The sequence below is a fragment of the Urocitellus parryii genome, chromosome 15 (genome assembly GCF_045843805.1).
Source record: "Urocitellus parryii isolate mUroPar1 chromosome 15, mUroPar1.hap1, whole genome shotgun sequence".
NCBI lineage: Eukaryota > Metazoa > Chordata > Mammalia > Rodentia > Sciuridae > Urocitellus > Urocitellus parryii.
In genome coordinates, this window is record NC_135545.1 from 14555387 (window position 1) to 14572422 (window position 17036).

The window sequence follows — 17036 nt, forward strand, 5'->3', positions numbered from 1 at the left end:
GATTCCCTTTTGCCTGTACCCCAGGATGGATCCCTGCTACCACCCTGCCTTTGGTAAACCACTAGTTGGGAAATAGACAATAAATTTAAGTAGTAAATAATAATAATAATAATTATTATTATTATATCTTGGTACTTGAGATTGAACCCAGGGGTGCTCTTCTACTGAGCTACATCCCCAGCCCTTTTCACTTTTTTTTTTTTTTTTTTGAGGCAAGGTCTCACTAAGTTGTCCAGGCTGGGATCCTCTTGCCTCAGCCTTCTGAGTAGCTGTGGTTACAGGTATGTGCCACTGCACCTCACAATTCAATGGTTTTTAATATATTCCAAAGGTTTTATCATTACGATCGATTTTGGAAAATTTCATTATCCCTAAAAGAAACCTCTTAGACAGGGTCTCACTGAGTTGCTTAGTGCCTTGCAGTTGCTGCGGCTGGCTTTGAACTCACAACTCTCTGTCTCAGCCTCCCAAACTGCAGTCATGCACCACGGTGCCCGGCAGCAAATTTAATCTTTTGAAGAACTGCCAGACTGTTTTCCAAAGTAGCTGCACATTTGCATTCCCACCATCAATTTATGAGGTCCTAATTTTTCTAAATCCTTGCCCATTCTTTATTATTTACCGTGTTTTAGAAATTATAGGTTAGGTGTGGTGGTGCACACCTGTAATCCCAGCAGTTTGGGAGGCTGAGGCAGGAGGATCTCAGGTTCAAAGGCAGCCTCAGCAACAGTGAGGCGCCAAGCAATTCAGTGATACCCTCTCTCTAAATAAAGTACAAAATAGGGCAGGGAATGAAACTCCTGGAACAGTACTTGCTTAGCACGTGTCAGGCCCTGGGTTCAATACCCAGTACCACACACATGTACATGCGTGCCTGTGCACGCATGCGTGTACACACACACACACAAATAGTCACCCTACTTTGATTTGTATTTCCTTGATGGCTAATGGTGTTCAGCTTTTTTTTCCCCTAATGAGATTGAACCCTAGGGGCACTTTACCATTGAGTTACATCCTCAGTCCTTTTTATTTTTTATTTGAGACATTCTTGCTAATTTGTATTACTATTATTTTATCCATTTTTACATGACTTCTACATGCTAGGCAAGTCCTCTACCACTAAGCCACATCCCCAGCCCCAGAATCTAAGTTTTAAAGTAACATTCTTGCTGCATATAATCAAAAGTTGGAAGATCTGTGAAGTGAGAGGCTTCCCTGATCACCCTTGTTAAATCCCAATCCTTCCCTCACTCCGGTTCTGTTTCTCCTTTTCTGCTTTGTAGTTCTCCACGAAGCTTATCGCAGTATAGCAAAGTGCATAACATGCTGTACTTACTTATTTTTGAGACGGGTTCTTTCTATGTTGCCCAGGCTGACCTTGAATTTGAAGTTCTTCTGTCTCAGTTTCTCAAGAAACTTGGATGAAGGGCCTGTGCCACCAAGCCAAGTTTCTTTTTCGTTTTCTTTTTTTTTTTTAATGCCTTTATTTCATTTATTTATTTTTATGTGATGCTGAGGATCAAACCAGTGCCTCACACGCTGCTAGGCAAGCGCTCTACCACTGAGCCACAAGCGCAGCCCCGCAGGACAGGCTTTTTACACAGTATATTTACTATCTGTCTCCACCGAGTGCCAACTCCACGAAGCCCGGGCTTCATTGTTCCACCTCTTGTTCCCAGAAGGCGCTCAATATGTGTTGACTGGGGCAAGTGAATAAATTGATGGACGGTGGAGCATCAATGATCGTTTTGCGGTTTGCCTAGAGTACGACAGGCCAGCACCACAAAGACAGGGGAGAGAGAGAGAAGGAAAATAGAAGGAAAGACGGCTCCAAGTCTTAAGGCTAGACCCGCCCCCGCCCCCGCCCCCTCCCAGTAGCGAAGGCTCCTGCACGACCAGCCGCGGCCACCAGAGGGCACAGACTGCCCGGGTCCCCGAGTCCGTCCCGGGACCCCGCCCCCGGGATGCAGGTCTGGGGAGCCCCAGGGGCCCGGCGGGGCTCCCGGACCCTACCCCTACCTGAGGCTGTCACGTCTGCGGGCTTCCAGACCCGGAAGTGGCCTGTCCTCGCCGCTGCGCGGGGAGAAACTGAGGCCCGGGCGGAGGGGGCGGGGCCGCACCCCCCCGGCGCGAGCCCCCGCCCCGCGGCCCCGCCCCTCCGGTAAGAGGCCCCCTGGCGCCCGGCGGAGGCCACAGCGCGGCGCTGGCCGGCGGCTGCGGGATGGCAGCGCAGAGGCTGGGCAAGCGGGTGCTGAGCAAGCTGCAGTCCCCATCGCGGGCCCGCGGGCCCGGGGGCAGCCCCGGGGGGCTGCAGAAACGGCACGCACGTGTCACCGTCAAGTACGATCGGCGGGAGCTGCAGCGGCGGCTGGACGTGGAGAAGTGGATCGACGGGCGCTTGGAGGAGATGTACCGCGGCCGGGTGAGACGCGGAGGGTCCCGGGCCGGGCTGCAGCGGGGTGGGTGGCCCGGGTGCGGGGTCCGCGATGCACGGTCCGCGATGCACGCGCATCCCGCTCCACACCGGAGGTCGCACGCCCCCGGGCAGCACTCATCCAGGCACTCACCCGCCTGCACTCCAGGCAGGGCACTCTGCTTGTGGACAGACACACTTGGGTCCCCAAACATGTGTCCAAACACCTGGGAAGGGTCAGGGGGTTCGTCTACAGGAGGCGAGGAGGTAAAACTGAGGAACCAGGGCCACCATATCTGGCGAATGGGTGGGGGGAGGGGTGTCTTAAAGCCAAACATAGACATGGTGACCGAGGAGATAGGACCACAGGGACACGCACAGCAAAGGAAGCAGCAGTGTACACAGATGTGCACGGTGATAGAAGCTGCAGCCACGCATAAACAGAAGTGACAGCTACTCGCAAACTCACGAGGACAGGAGATGTGGGCACTTGTGGATTGCCATTCGCCAGGAGCTGCACCCCCCACCCAGGACACACTTGCCTTGGCCACCCAAACACACACCCTCAACACAAGCACACTCAACACAAAGTGTTCGTGGGTAAAAGCTGTAGGGACACACAGACAATGCAAGCTCCAATAGCTAGTCTAGGACACAGAGTGACTCAAGTTACACACATGTGTCTATTATCATCATGTCTTCTTTTTTTGGTTCTGGGGATTGAACCCAGAGTTTCACACATGCAAGCCTCTTACAACTGAGCTGTATCCTTGGCACACGCATCCATTATTTCTTCTCCTTTTTTTTTTTTTTTTTTGGTACTGGGGTTTGAACCCAGGGGCATTTAACCACTGAGCCACATCCCAGCTTTTTTTTTTTTTTTTTTAATCTTGAGACAGGGCCTCACTAAGTTGCTGAGGCAGGCTTTGAACTCATGATCCTCCGGTATAGCCTCCTGAGCATCTGGGATTACAGGCATGCACCACCCCACCCAACTGCATCCATTATCTTCTAAAGAAAAAAATTCTTGCCACCTACAAATCCAATGACAAATACCACCACCACTCACAGACACAAATCTACAGCAATTTTAGTTATACCATGACACAAATTATACCATTATACAAGTTATACCATTACACAAAATTGAGTAAGCTGTGGGTGCACCCAGACACAGAATTGCAGCTGTCCTCGGGCACGCAAGAGCATCAGCCACCCCTCCATATGTCCACACATAGCAGACGGGGCACTTTGTCATTTGAGTCTGCTCAGAGTCATGAATGCAGAAAATAGCCCCAGGTTCCCAGTGGTCCTACAAGCACACAGCAGGAAGGTGGTAGAAGCCATGTCCCCTCACAATGACACAAGGACCTCTCTCCTCAGACACATGTGTGGACTCACGGGTGTTCAGACATTCCGTTGCTGGTGGTGGCATCCTATAATAATAATGGACAGCAGTCCCACAACTGGCCATGGATGTGTAACAATGAGACAAACACACCCAAGCCCCAGCCACGTGATGGACACTCACTCAAGACCAACAGGCCCTTGTAGGAAATGGCCCAGATGATGCCACCAACCTCTGCACCTCAGCCAGCCTGGACCCTTGGCATCAAGCTCTGTGGCAGGGCCAAAGTCACACCCGTCACCCATCCAGACAGCAGGACTTCGGGTGGGGAGGAGAGACTGTAGGCACAGGGATCCCTTGCTGGGGACAGCTGGGCCCTGTTCCCAGCAGGGGTCCTGAGCCAGACATCTTTTGGGCCACTGCCCAGTGAGGCTGAACACCCACTGCCCAGTGAGGCCGAACACTCTTGGCTCACTCCTGATTATCTCACCGCCCACCTCCGGAGGCCTGGGTGGTCATCTTCCTGGACTCACCCGGTTGCACTTTGGCCTCTGGCCCCATGGGTTGGCCCTGGGCCCTATTCCCACTTGTGTCCCTTGGGGGAAGGGGCCCGCCCCCTCAGGCTCCCCTCCCCCGGCACCTAGTGCTAAGACTTTTCCTTGAAAGGGCACAAGCCAGCCCCTCTCCCGAGTCCCAGAATATGACATTCCAAGACTTGACCAGGCCTGTTTCCCCAGGAGGAACTGCGGCCAAGGGGACAGACCCGTGCCAGCCCCGAGGCTCACGGGCCCAGGGGCCTAGGCATGGGGCTGGTCCAGGACTCTGGGCCTCCATCAACCCATCTGTCACCCCTCCCCCCAGCACCCAGATGTCCCGCCTTGGTGGTGCTGTCCCTGACTGCCACATTATTGCTCCAGAATCCTCCAGCTGGGCCCTGTGTTGGTGGGGCTCCCCCAGAGTCCTGGACGAAGGCAGGGAGGGAGGGAAGGGCCCTGACCAGCCCTGCTCTCTTGCCTTAGGAGGCAGATATGCCCGATGAGGTCAATATTGATGAATTATTGGAACTGGAGAGTGAAGAGGAGAGAAGCCAGAAAATCCAGGTAGGTGGGGGAGAGCTGCCTCCCTGTCTTCCACTTTGGCCCTAAAAAGAATAGCCCTAGTTGACGTGTTCCTTGAGCACTTTACTGTGTGCCGCACACTGTACAGTTACCAACTGTTCATCCCCACAAAACCCTAGAAAGCAGGTACGATTGTTATCTCCAGATATTGAGGAAAATAAGGCCCAGAGAGGTGAGATCATTTGTCCAGGGTCACACAGCTCAGTAGGAAAAACAGCTATGATTCAAACTCAGGCAGTCTGGCAGCCATATCCTTTTGGTCTTCGCTTTTCCAGGGTTAGAAAATGCATGAGTTTCTCACCCCCTGGATCTGGTGATTCAATCCTGCCCCCATTCACTCTGTGAAGTCCCCCAGGCAGTGTTCCTCTCTTGAAACAGGTGGGAAGTCTACCCTGGGATCTGACTTCCATTTGTCTTGCTGTCTTGGGGCTCTGTTGGGAAAGGGAAGGGGTTGGAGAGGAATAAGTATTATATATTTACTGGGGTTTTTTGTGGGGTGGGTTTTTTTAGGGACTCCTGAAGTCATGCAGGAACCCCACAGAGGTGAGTTTTTGTCAATAGTCCCAGGCCTTGTGTGGTCCCCCGCACCCTGATATTGGGGAAGGGAGTGGAGTGGGGTTGGCCAGTGGGGCTCAGCCCCTCCCCAGCTCTTCTGCTCTCCACTGATGCCCTTTGTCTCCTCCTCCTCCTCCCTCCTCTCCCCATCTGCCACGGGGCTCCATTATAGGCTCCCTCTGAGCGCCTCCCCATCTGTCTCCATCCCTGTCCCTGCCTCTTGCTGGGCCTGTCCTCGGCTGGGCTGCCTCGGGGAGCTCAGCCTCTCTCCCTTCAGTACCTCCTCCCAGGGGCCTCCTCCAGGCCTGAAGCTGAACCTCCAGCTCCTCCCACTTCCTTCCCTGCTTTAAAAGGGAAAAATATTCATGTTTCTCCAACCAGCTCCGCACAGCCTGAGGGACAGACGTCACTGTGTCAGTCTGGCCTGGAACTATCTCAGGCCTCTGTCTCTGGGGACCCTCCTGGTCATCTCTTGGCCTGTGAAACATCACATGTCTCTGTGTCTCTGTGTCTCTCCATCTCGGTCTCCCTCCCTCTGTCTGTCTCTGTCCCTTTCCCTGGTCTCGGGTTCCTCCTGCCCCATCTCTGCTCCTTAATTTCCCACCGTCCCTCCCTACCCCCCCCCGGCCCCCACTGAAGAGCAGGAAGCTGGAGAGCCCCATGCACGGGCCCCCGAGTCTCAGCACCCCCCCTGTCCCCAGGACTTCGTCCAGGAGTTGCTGGCCAAGTTGCGGGGCCTCCACAAACAGCCCGGCCTCCGCCAGCCCAGCCCCTCCGACGAGGGCAGCCGGAGCCCCCTCCAGGACCAGACCCGGACGGCGCCCCCCTGACCCCCTGGCCTCGCTGACCCGCCCTCCCCAGCGCTGCCCAGCCCCCCAGCCTGTGGATAAGTTGTATTTAATGGTTCTGTGACAATAACACCACGTGCCTGTTTTCCCTCTCAGTGTTTGCCCCCGTGTCCCTGCAGCCCCTGGCCCAGCCTCCCTCTTTCCTGCTGGGGCCGTGTGTCCTGGGGCCGTGTGTCCCAGCGCCCGCAGCTGGCCCCGCCAGATGGAGGCTGCTCCTGGCCAGAGAGCCTGAGAACAGGCCCTGCTGACCTGGCCGCGCCTTGGGACTCACATCCTGTCCTCCCTGCCTCCCCTCCCTCGCCTGGCCCCGTCCCAGCCAGCAGGGTCCCTGTGGGCCGCCCAGGACTGCTGGGGGCAATGACAGCCTAGACCTCTGGGCCGGGGGAGATACACATGACCCAGTGTGGCCCTCATCACCCTGGCCCGGGTGGTCACAGAGCAAAGGAGTCATTCATGAGGGCGTGAGGTGTGCTGGGTGGTCACTGTGTGCCGGGTGTAGAACTGAAACCACCCAGAGTCTACTCTTGGTGGCCGGAAGGTGCTCACTCACTGGTCAGAGAGCAGCACCCAGGTCTCAGGGAGGTGCACTGAATGGCCCCAGGCACTTGGGAGAAGCCATTTCCCCTTGAGGTGGTAAAATCCTGGAGGAACTTGAAGGCCAGACTTTGGAGCAGGGGTGACATGGTATCTTGAGGACCCTCAACTTGTGGGAAGGGGGATGGACATTGGGGCTGAGCCAGGGAAAATCCTGGATATTGGCAGGGCCTTCCTCCAATCAGGACAGACCACTCCCCCCTTAGCAAGGGTTAATTAAATCCTCCTGATGGTGGGGAGGCTGGAGGTCAGGGGAGGGGCTGGCCCTGGGAAGTGGTTAGTGGCTGCTAGCAAATTTTCAGGAGGCCTATGGCCTGAGTGGTTTCCAGCTGGGTCAGTTCAGAGACAGTGGCAGGGCTTAGCCTGGGCAGGGCCAGAGCCAGGGCATCTCTCTCCTCTACCAACCGAGGCTGGGCTCCTCTCCCCTCCTGAGCCATCCAGCCAGGATCAGCAGCCATCCTGGAGGCTGGGCCGCCCAGAAGAGCATCTGGGAGTGGCTGGTCCAGTCCAGCAGGAGGCCACACTGTCCCTGCACACAGCCACCAAAGCTTCCCAGTCTGTTCAGATAAATGCAGAGAATGTGAGCATGGAGGAGTCCCCCATCATCAACTGGGTCCATGTCCCAGAACACCCACCTTGGGCCAGGGATCTCTTTCTACTTCCCTCTCACAGAACCTGTTTTTGGTTCCTCTTCATTGTGGGGACAACATGTGCTCGCAACCCAGGTTTTGCTGGGTGCAATGGCACAGGCCGTGATCCCAGTGACTCCGGAGGCTGAGGCAGGAGGTTCTCAAGTTTGAGGTCAGTCTCAGCAATTTAGTAAGACCCTGTCTCAAGATAAAATAAAAGGGTTGGGGATGAATCTCCATGATAGTACCCCTGGCTTCAATCCCCAGTTCCCTTCCCCACCAAACAGGTTCTAAAGTCCTGGGGTACCACTGTTGGACTTCTCAGTTTCCTCATCTGGGAAATGGGAATTTGGGAGGAAACTGCGGTCAGGCAAACGATACTCATTGTTATCAACTTTATAACTGGGGGGAGGGGTGGGTCATCAGCTCCTGCAGCCGCCATCCCACAGCAAGATTTGGAAACACTGAATCGGACAGAGGCCCTCTGATATGGAAAAGCCCCAAGGAACACAGTGGACCTGCCCCACCGCCCCCACACTGAGGCTGCACTAGTGCCTCCCTCCCACAGTCTGTGGTCTCCTCCCCACACCACAGCAAGATGACACTTTTTGTCACACCCCACTGCACCCCCCCCCCCCCAGTCTCCATCCGCCCCATTCCCTGTTCCTCTTTCTGCCAAAGATCACCGTTTTTATAGTATTTTTATTTAATTTGGTACTGGGGATTAAACCCAGGGTGCTCACCCATGGGGACACATCCCCAGCCCTTTTTATACTTTATCAGAGGTAGGGTCTTGCTGAGTTGCTTAGGGCCTCGCTAAATTGCTGAGGCTGATTGAACTCGCAATCCTCCTGCCTCAGCCTCCCAAACTGCTGGGATTACAGACATGCGTCCCCGCGCCCCGCCTTCCTGTTAAATTTGAAATGATCCGTGAGTTTATTTTATGGTCTGTCTACACTTCCGCGTCTACAGAATACACACTCCTCGCCGGCTTTGTATTCCTAGTGTGGAGACCAGCGCCTAGCACACAGGGGGTACTTCTGCAGGAACAGCGCCCCTGGTGGTCACACCCCGCATTGCAACCTTTCTTGTGTGGACGGGTGGGTAACGGCGCCCCCTCGTGGCCGTGTGAAGTGTGTTAAACTAGACGCGGGCGGCGGGATACTGCAGAGTTCTCCCAGCTGTTGCCATTTCATCAAAAGAAGAGCTCAAGCACCGTTTGACTCAGGAGGCCAAGGCAGGAGGATCGCCAGTTCAGAGCTAGCCTCACCAATTTACGGAGGCTCTGAGCAACTTAGTGAGACCCTGTCTCAAAATAAAAAATAAAAAGGGCTGGGGTTTGACTCAGTTAAGCACCCCTGGGTTCAATCCCTGGTACCAATAAATAAATTAATAGCGGTGGGGATATGGGGATATTGTTCAGTGATGCAGGATCCTGGATTCAATGTCCAGTTCCAAAAAAAAAAAAAAAAAAAAAGGAAAGAAAGAAAGAAACTCCAACAAAACAAAACAAGCAAACAAACAAACAAACAAAAAACCACAGCGAGTTCCAGAAGTAGATGCTGCAAGGCACTCATCCATTCTTTTTTTTTTTTTTTGTACTGGACATTGAATCCAGAGTCACTGTATCATAGCCCAGTGCTTTTTATTTTTTGTTTTGAGTCAGGGTCTTGCTTAGTTGCCCACGGTGGCCTTGAACTGGTGATCCTCCTGCCTCAGACTCCCCAGTTGCTGGGATTACAGGTGTGCACCACTGCGCCTAGCCACTCATCCATCTTTACCTCTGATCAACACCAGAGTCAGAGGATCTCAGAGTCAGGCCATTCTTGAAGATATGGCTGGGATTCACCATGGACTGAAATATCCCAGAAATGCTTCTTACTCTCATAACAAAGAGGACAGGAAGGTCTTAGGGAGGGGTTCTTATTGTTGATATATCAGCCTATCAAGACAATCAATATTGGGGCTGTGGCTGTGGCTCAGTGGTGGGCGCTTGCCTAGCATGTGTGAGGCACTGGGTTTGATCCTCAGCATCACATAAAAATAAATGAATAAAATAAAGGTCCACAACAACTAAAAATTTTTTTAAATCAATATCATTTTGATAACACTGTCATTAATAATCAATTGAAACATAATTTTTTTAAAACCAGGTTATTCTCAAGAGCAACAAAAATGAAAAAGTATCTAACAACTTTTTAAAATTTTTTGTGATGGGTTGTTGCAATGTTGCCCAGGCTGGCTTGAACCTGGGTCTTACAGTGCTCCTTCCACCTCAGCCTCCTGGGTATCTGAAACCACAGGCATGTGTCACATCGGCCGGCTACCGATTGACTTAATCAAGGAGGCATAAAATCTTGATGGGAAAAACATTACCAGTAAACAATATAAAGATAATCTGGGAAAAAAAAAAAGAGAAACCATCTTTGTCCTGAGTTAGGATATCGAAATATTCATTTGTCACTTAATGAATTCATAAATCCAAAGCAATCTCAATCGGAGTTACAGATGAAATATTTCCCCCACTCAATAAACTTATTCGAAAGCTTGCTTGGAGGAATAAAGTTGTTCAAATAGTTAATTCAACATTAAAAGGGGGAGGGAGGGCTTCTTGGCCAATGTGGAGACACACTGCAAAGATGAACAGTGTGATTTGTACCAGACCGAAGCAGATACCAAAGGAACAAAGTAGAGTGCTCTCCACTGACCCAGGTATGTGTAGGGACAGAAAATTACATGGGGCTGGGGCTGCGTCTCAGTGGTAGAGTGCTTGCCTGGCATGTGTGAGGCCCTGGGTTTGGTCCTCAGAACCACATAAATAATAAATGAATAAAATAAATCTGAAAAAAAAGTTATCTCGTTAAAAAAAAGCCGAGGGGGGGGGGGATATTGTGTTCCTTGTCTTGAATAAAGGCCATTGTAGTGACTTGCTTCTCACAAATAGACCTGAGGAAGTGGTTTTGAGTAAATTCGGAGGCTAGGTCGAACAAGGCTTCTGCTTGGTCCTCTTGGGTCACTTCTTCTTGGAACCCAGTAGTCAAGTTGTGAGGAAGCCCAGGGCACAGAGAAGCCGTCTTGTGTCCTAGCCCATAGGCAGCACCAGCTACCAGATGCTGTGAGCTAGAAAGTGAGGGGACTCTGCCTTGGATTTGGTTAGACTGCCCTGGTGTGACAACAGGAAGCCCTACATGAAAAGGACTCAGACAAGCCATCGTTCCCCTTGATGTTGGAGACAATAAATGATTGTTTTAGCTACTAAAGTTAGGGTAGGGTGCTTTGCAGCCGATCGTTTTGGTCTGGGCTGCTAGTACCAGAGACCTGGTGCCTTAAACAAGGAACATTTATTTCTAGTTCTGAAGGCTGGGAAGGTCAAGATGAAAACTTTGACAGATTCAATGTCTGCGCTCTCTCTCTCTCTCTCTCTCTCTCTCTCTCTCTCTGTCACACACACACACACACACACACACACACACACTCCTGTGGATTGGACCCAGGGACCCTCTACCACTGAGCTAACTCCCCAGCCCCTCCTGCTGTTTACCCCAGTGGCTTGGACAGAGGTTTATTTAGGGAAAATGTGGGCCATCTCCAATGGGAGAGTCACCTGCGGAGTGGGTGTTAGCACTGACAGAGGCCAGGGCTAGGGCTGGACTAGAGATGGAGCCAGGGAAGCGACACAATTTCACACCAATTACACATGGCCTTCACGTTCAAGGGCGTAGGTCAAGGGCACTGGCCAAGAGCAGTCACTCAGGAGCTGTAATTGTTCCCAAGTGCTTTTTGCATCTCAATGGATCATGGGCATTTCCTTTGAGATTCAGTACACCTCACCTCTTTATCCCTAATCCCTGTTTCACATCAGCCTTTCTTTTTCTTTTTTCTTTTTTTGGTACCAGGGATTGGACTCAGGGGCACTTCAGTTTATGATCCTCCTGCCTCAGCCTCCCAAGTCACTGGGATTACAGGCACATGCCACAATGCCTGGCTTTGAAAGCCTTTTAAAAAGGGAGGGAAGACGGCTGGCTTGAGAGAGAGGAGATGTGATGACAGAGGCACAAGTGTGAGTGGTGCTTCTAGAAGGTAGAAAAGGCCAGGACATGGGTCCTCCCGGACAGCCTTCAGAGACAATGAAAATCATTCCAAACCCCTGACCCTAGTACCATAGATGATGGGTGAAGTTTAAGCCTCTCAGTTTGTGACAATTTGTTACAGCAAACTTAGAAAACAAATGCAAGTGGTCCAGAGCAGTCATTAGGAATATGATATTCGAGCAAAGAACTGAGGCGAGGAGAGGGTGAGCTACGTGAATATCTGGAGGAAGGGTATTTTGTAGAGGAAACTGCGTCTCACTGAGTTGCTAAGCACCCTACCATTGCTGAGGCTGGCTTTGAACTTGAGATCCTCCTGCCTCAGCCTCCAGTGCAAAGGCTCTGAGGCAGGAGACCTGTGTGGCTGAGAAAGAGGAAATGAGGGAAAAGTTTTTTTAATGGACATGTTTCTGGGCTGGGGCTGGGGCTCAGCAGTAGAGCTCTCGCCTAGCACATGCGAGGCCCTGGGTTTGATCCTCAGCACCACATAAAAGTAAATAAATAAAATAAAGGTATTGACAACTACAACTAAAAAATAAAAATTTTTTTAAAAAAATGGACATGTTTCTTTTCCTCTCTCCCTGCTCCTCCTCATCTCCCCACCTCCCCAATCTGAGATTAGGGAAAACTGGATTACCTATTTTCCCCATTTTAGGCAGATTCATCTGTCCTTAGCACACACTCACCAGAGGAACCAAGTAACCCAGACTTCGGGGATGATACCAGAGGGTCTCAGAAATGACTATCTATCTCCCAAATTAACAGGTGAATTACAGCATCCCACCAAGGACAGAGCTTCCCGCAACAACGGGGCCAGATCCTGTGGGGCATTTTGGCACACAATAAGGATTATGTCCTTTTACCTTGAGTGAGATGGTGCCGTAGCCCTTTGCTGTGCTTGAGATTCTGTGGGTCAGGAATTCACAGAGGCACAGAACTTATTTCAAATACTTTCATTGTCTGTCCCTCCCAGCAGGACGTGGATTAGATTTCTGTCTGGGTTCCCAGTTGGTTAGACAGTGTCTATCCCATGGCAGGTACTTGATAAATATTTGTAGAACGGTTGAATAAATGACTGAAGTGAGTCTTGTTATTGTTCCATTTGACAGATGAGGAAACCGGGGGGCACAGAGAGGTCAGATATCTCTAAGGAGAGTTAAGACTCAGGTAACGCGACTGTGGAGCCACATCTCTTATTTTTTATTTATTTTGGTGTGGGATTGAACTCGGGGGTGCTCTACCACTGAGCTACACTCCTGGCCATTTTTATTTTGGGTTTTGAAACATGGTCTCTCTGAGTTGCTGAGGCTGGCCTTGAACTTATGATCCTCCCCTCATGCCTGGCAGTAGGAAGAGTGGAGCATGTGCATTGGGGTCAGCCTGCAGCAGTTCAAGGGTAGGGCTTCCAGTTGATTTTTATTATTGTTTGGTACCCGGGATTGAACTCAGGAGCACTCAACCACTGAGCCACATCCCCAGCCCTATTTTGTATTTTATTTGGAGACAGCATCTCACTGAGTTGCTAAGCACCTCGCCATTGCCGAGGCTGGATTTGAACTTGAGATCCTCCTGCCTCAGCCTCCTGAGCTGCTGGGATTGTGGGGTGTGCACCACCGCACCTGGCAGGGCTTGCGATTTATTTGTGATCTCCAACCAGAGACTGTGCCCCTTTGTGAGGATTTTCTTTCTTTTAGTGCTGGGGCTGGAACCTCCAGCATGCTAGGCAAGGGCTCCACCCCTGGGCTACAGCCCAGATCTTTTTTCATCATTTTTTTTTTTGGAGGGTTGTTATTGGCAGTATCTATCCCTCTGGGTTATTGACATGAACATAAAACACTGAGCCGCACACCCAGCCCATAGCTGGCGCTCAGGCATGGGACTTGGGAGGACAATGATCACAGCAGATAGTTTCCAGGTGCCCCCAAGCTTCTGGCACTATTCTAAGTGCTTGTTCCCAGTGTCCGCACCTTGGATCCAGAAGGCCAGGACTCTTACTCCCACTTTACAGGTGAGAACACTAAAGGACCCCAGGGTATCAGCAAATTTCAGCAGAGCCTGGAGGGATCACAGGGAGCTGAGCCCTTTTATGGCTCTATGGCAGCACCCTACCCGGCCCAGCCCACCGGAGGCTGGCACCGTCTCCTCTTTGTTTCTTCTTTCTGTTTGTCTCTGGACACCAACCCAGAGTCTCAGGCCCTTGGGTTCCTTTGAAAGGGTTGGGGACTTACTAAGGACAGATTCTGGGATCAACCTTTGGACACGCGGAATCTACAGGACTGGGAGGTGGGGGATGGGCAGGGATGGCGTTTTTTTCCTGATACAGGAAGTCTGCAGCCCCCCCTCCCCCCAAGGTATTAGCTTCTCCCTGTCACCAGGGATGCTGAATCTGGATGAGGGCCTGGCCCACATCAGCCAGAGCTTCCTCCCTGGTCCCTGGGGAACTGAGTCCTGCTGCCCAGGGTGGGTGGTGAGGGGACCTGTGGGGTTCAGTATTCAAGCATTAAAAAAAACTCTGTCCCAGGATGATGCTCAGGAAAAGTTAAGCAGTGGCCCTGATGGTTATTGTTACTTTACTGTTGCTTCCCCGGTGCCATGTGGCCACACCAGCCCCACCTTCTTAGTGCCTTCTCTAGGCAGAAGAGCTCTTAAAGCCTGTCTCAATGTCCCAAGGGCAGCTCAGGCGTTCAGGGCTGCAGCTTCTGAATATTAGAGGGACTAGAGGGACTGGTGGGGGTCGGCAAGTGCTGGGCTCCAATGCCCATGCTGTCTGGGACAGTTTCCTAGGGATTCCAGGTCCACTGGAGACTCTGGGGGCTGGGGGAGAGAGAGAGAGAGAGAGACAGACAGACAGAGAGAGACAGACAGACAGAGAGGTGAGAGACAGAGAGTCTGGAGCCAGGTCCTCATCAGGGCTGGAAGCTCAGGATGGAGGGCCAGTGTCTACCCTCCTGGCCCCAGGCCTCCTCCAGCTCTCCCCTGTACGAGGATGGGGGAGCTGCCTCTGCCAAAGACTGGAGCACAGTGCCCTCTGGTGGTCACACCCTTAGGTTCCGGGGTTAAGGGAAAGGACCCATGGTTGAGCTGACTGCTGGGATCTGGGTGTATTCCCAGGACTAGATCAGGCATCAGAGACCCAGGAGTTGAGAGCAGAGATGCTGCCTGGTGTCTGGACAGGTCAGGGGTCAGGGCTCAGGATGATTTTCACACCGATCAGGGGCCCCCTCCTCTAGAAAGGCCTCCGGGACCCTCAGTATGGGTCAGGAGCTGCCTCTGGGATCCTCCCAGGTCCCTGAGATCTGTGGCTGCCATTGCCAGGTGATATATTTGTCACCCCACTGGACTGGGAGCTTGTGGCAGAGTCTGGGGTCACCTCCATCACAGCTGTGACCCCAGCACGTGCCCACAGGGCTGGCAACTATGATGGTCTAGGAATAGTGAACGTGCTGTTGATCTCTCCCAGCTCTCTGCCTTGAAGTGACAGCTCTAGATCCTCTGCTGGGGGGTGTCCCCCAGCCTGCCCCCACTTCAGGTTGTCCACAGCCTGAGACCCACCTTACCCTCTCTCCCTGATGGGTTCATGGCTTGGAGCTCAACATCAGGGAGGGACATGGAACATTATGACTAAATGGGACATTTGTTTGTTCATCAAATAATTTGGAATACCTGCTATTTATCATGGCTTTTTTGGGGAGTGGGGTGGGGACTGGATCTCACTATATTTGTGAGGCTGGCCTCAAATTCCTGGGCTTAAGAGATCCTCTTGCCTGAGCCTCCCAAGTAGGACTTCATGTCCTATTTTGGGTAGTAGGGATGAGACCGTGTCCTACTGTGTGGAGGCAGGCTAAAGAACTAAATATCCACATAAGGTGGTAACAGACTATGGTATGTGTTCAGAAGAAAAACATGGTATTTCAGAAGACAGAGTATGGGGGCTGCTATTTTACCTAGGGTTGTGTCTGAGGAGGTGACATTGAATCAGAGACCTTAATGACGTGAAGAATGGAGCCATGAGGGCATAATAGGAGGAGCATTTTAGGCAGGAGAACAGCAAATGCAAAGGTCCTGTGGCTGAAGTGAGGCTGGAATATTCTGGGAACAGGGTGAAGGCTGGTGTGCAAAGTTAGCCAAGGAAGTTGGAGAAGGAAAGAGGGACAAGAGGTCAGAAATGTGATGGGTGTTGGGGAAGGTTGGAGCAGGGCCTGGGGGGCATTAAGACTGTACTTTAATCGAATTGTGTCAGAAGCCATTGGAAGTTTCGACAGTTTCATGCAATAAATGTTTTGCACAACCTGTTTCAGCTACTTGTGAACAGATTTGGTGGGCAGGGAGAAAGACCACGGATGCAGCTGCTGGGACTGTGCAGGCAGGTGACAATGATGGACAGGACCAGGGTTGAGGCCATGGAGTGGAGGAGAGTGGGCCCACCCTGGGTCTATTTTGTGAATATAGAAATAATAGAATGGGCTTGGTATGTTTCCGGAAAAGGAGTCAAAGATGATTTATTGCACTAATACAACATCCATTTTCTTTACACTGGCCTGCAAGCCCCTACATGATCTGGGTGCTCACTCTCTTCCCAACCTTGTCTTGTTCTCACTCTGCTTCAGTCACATTAGCATTCTTAGCAAACTTTGAGCATGCCAAGCTTTTTCTCACCCCAGGGACTTTGCACTGGATGATCTCTGTGTCAGACATGTCCCCCCCCCCGCCCCCTGTAGTATAGAGCTGGTAACTTCCGTGTCTCAGCTCAAATGTCAGTTCAGAAACTACTTCTTCAAATCACTCAATTTTATTTTCTGTATAGCACTTATCACTCTGAAACAATCTTATCCAATTAATTTCCATTTTGTCCTCTGTCTTCCTCAACTTTTTGATAGCAGAGACTTTGTTTTGATCATTGCTGTACTTTTAGGGTCTAGTGGAATGCCTGGCACATAGCGGGTGCTCAATAAATAAACAAAGGCATTGATTAAATCTGTGCCTATTCCATGCTGGTTTACACGTTAGAGACAAGAAGGCACAGACGAGAATAGACGACAGACCCCACGGGTCATCCACATACCCTGGGGAGATCTACAAGCTGGGGACAACCTGCTCCCGCGTCGGCGGTGCCAGGAGGAAGGAAAGAGCCCCTGCTGGGAACTGGGCACCTCCAGGGAGGGGCGGGAAGGATGCTATGGTGGGGAGGAGCCCAGCCCCGCCCTGTATCCTCAGCAGCCAATGGGCGCGCTGTCTTCCCGACGCCCCCTGGGACGTGTAGTCCCTGCAGGGGCGCCCTCGGGCGCAGCCGCTCGCCCCTAGACTCCACGTCCCGTCGTGCGCCGGGAGGCGCGGGGATTGGCTGAGCCCCGCCCCCGGCCCGCCCCGCTCGGCTCGCGCCGCAGCCCCAAGAATGAATGAAATCGTAGCGCGCTGGGCGGCAGAGCGGGCGGCGCAGGCCGGG

The 17036-nt window shown here is 52.1% G+C and overlaps 1 protein-coding gene across 1 annotated transcript; it reads left to right on the top strand.

Moving 5' to 3' along the window:
- Window positions 1–2200: 2200 nt before the first annotated feature.
- On the top strand, window positions 2201–6367 carry Ppp1r14a (protein phosphatase 1 regulatory inhibitor subunit 14A). Its single transcript, XM_026412167.2, has 4 exons — window positions 2201–2422; window positions 4781–4861; window positions 5390–5422; window positions 6136–6367. The coding sequence occupies exons 1-4, from the start codon at window positions 2222–2224 to the stop codon at window positions 6262–6264; spliced, it is 444 nt and encodes a 147-aa protein (XP_026267952.2). The 5' UTR covers window positions 2201–2221; the 3' UTR covers window positions 6265–6367.
- Window positions 6368–17036: the final 10669 nt, after the last annotated feature.

What these genes read in the sequence shown, in the direction of transcription:
- Ppp1r14a (XM_026412167.2), top strand. Translation starts at nt 2,222, where the DNA reads ATGGCAGCGCAGAGGCTGGGCAAGCGGGTGCTGAGCAAGCTGCAGTCC. An exon ending in AGAGAAGCCAGAAAATCCAG is followed by an intron (nt 4,862 to 5,389) that starts GTAGGTGGGGGA and finishes GGGTTTTTTTAG; the next exon opens with GGACTCCTGAAGTCATGCAG. An exon ending in CATGCAGGAACCCCACAGAG is followed by an intron (nt 5,423 to 6,135) that starts GTGAGTTTTTGT and finishes CCCTGTCCCCAG; the next exon opens with GACTTCGTCCAGGAGTTGCT.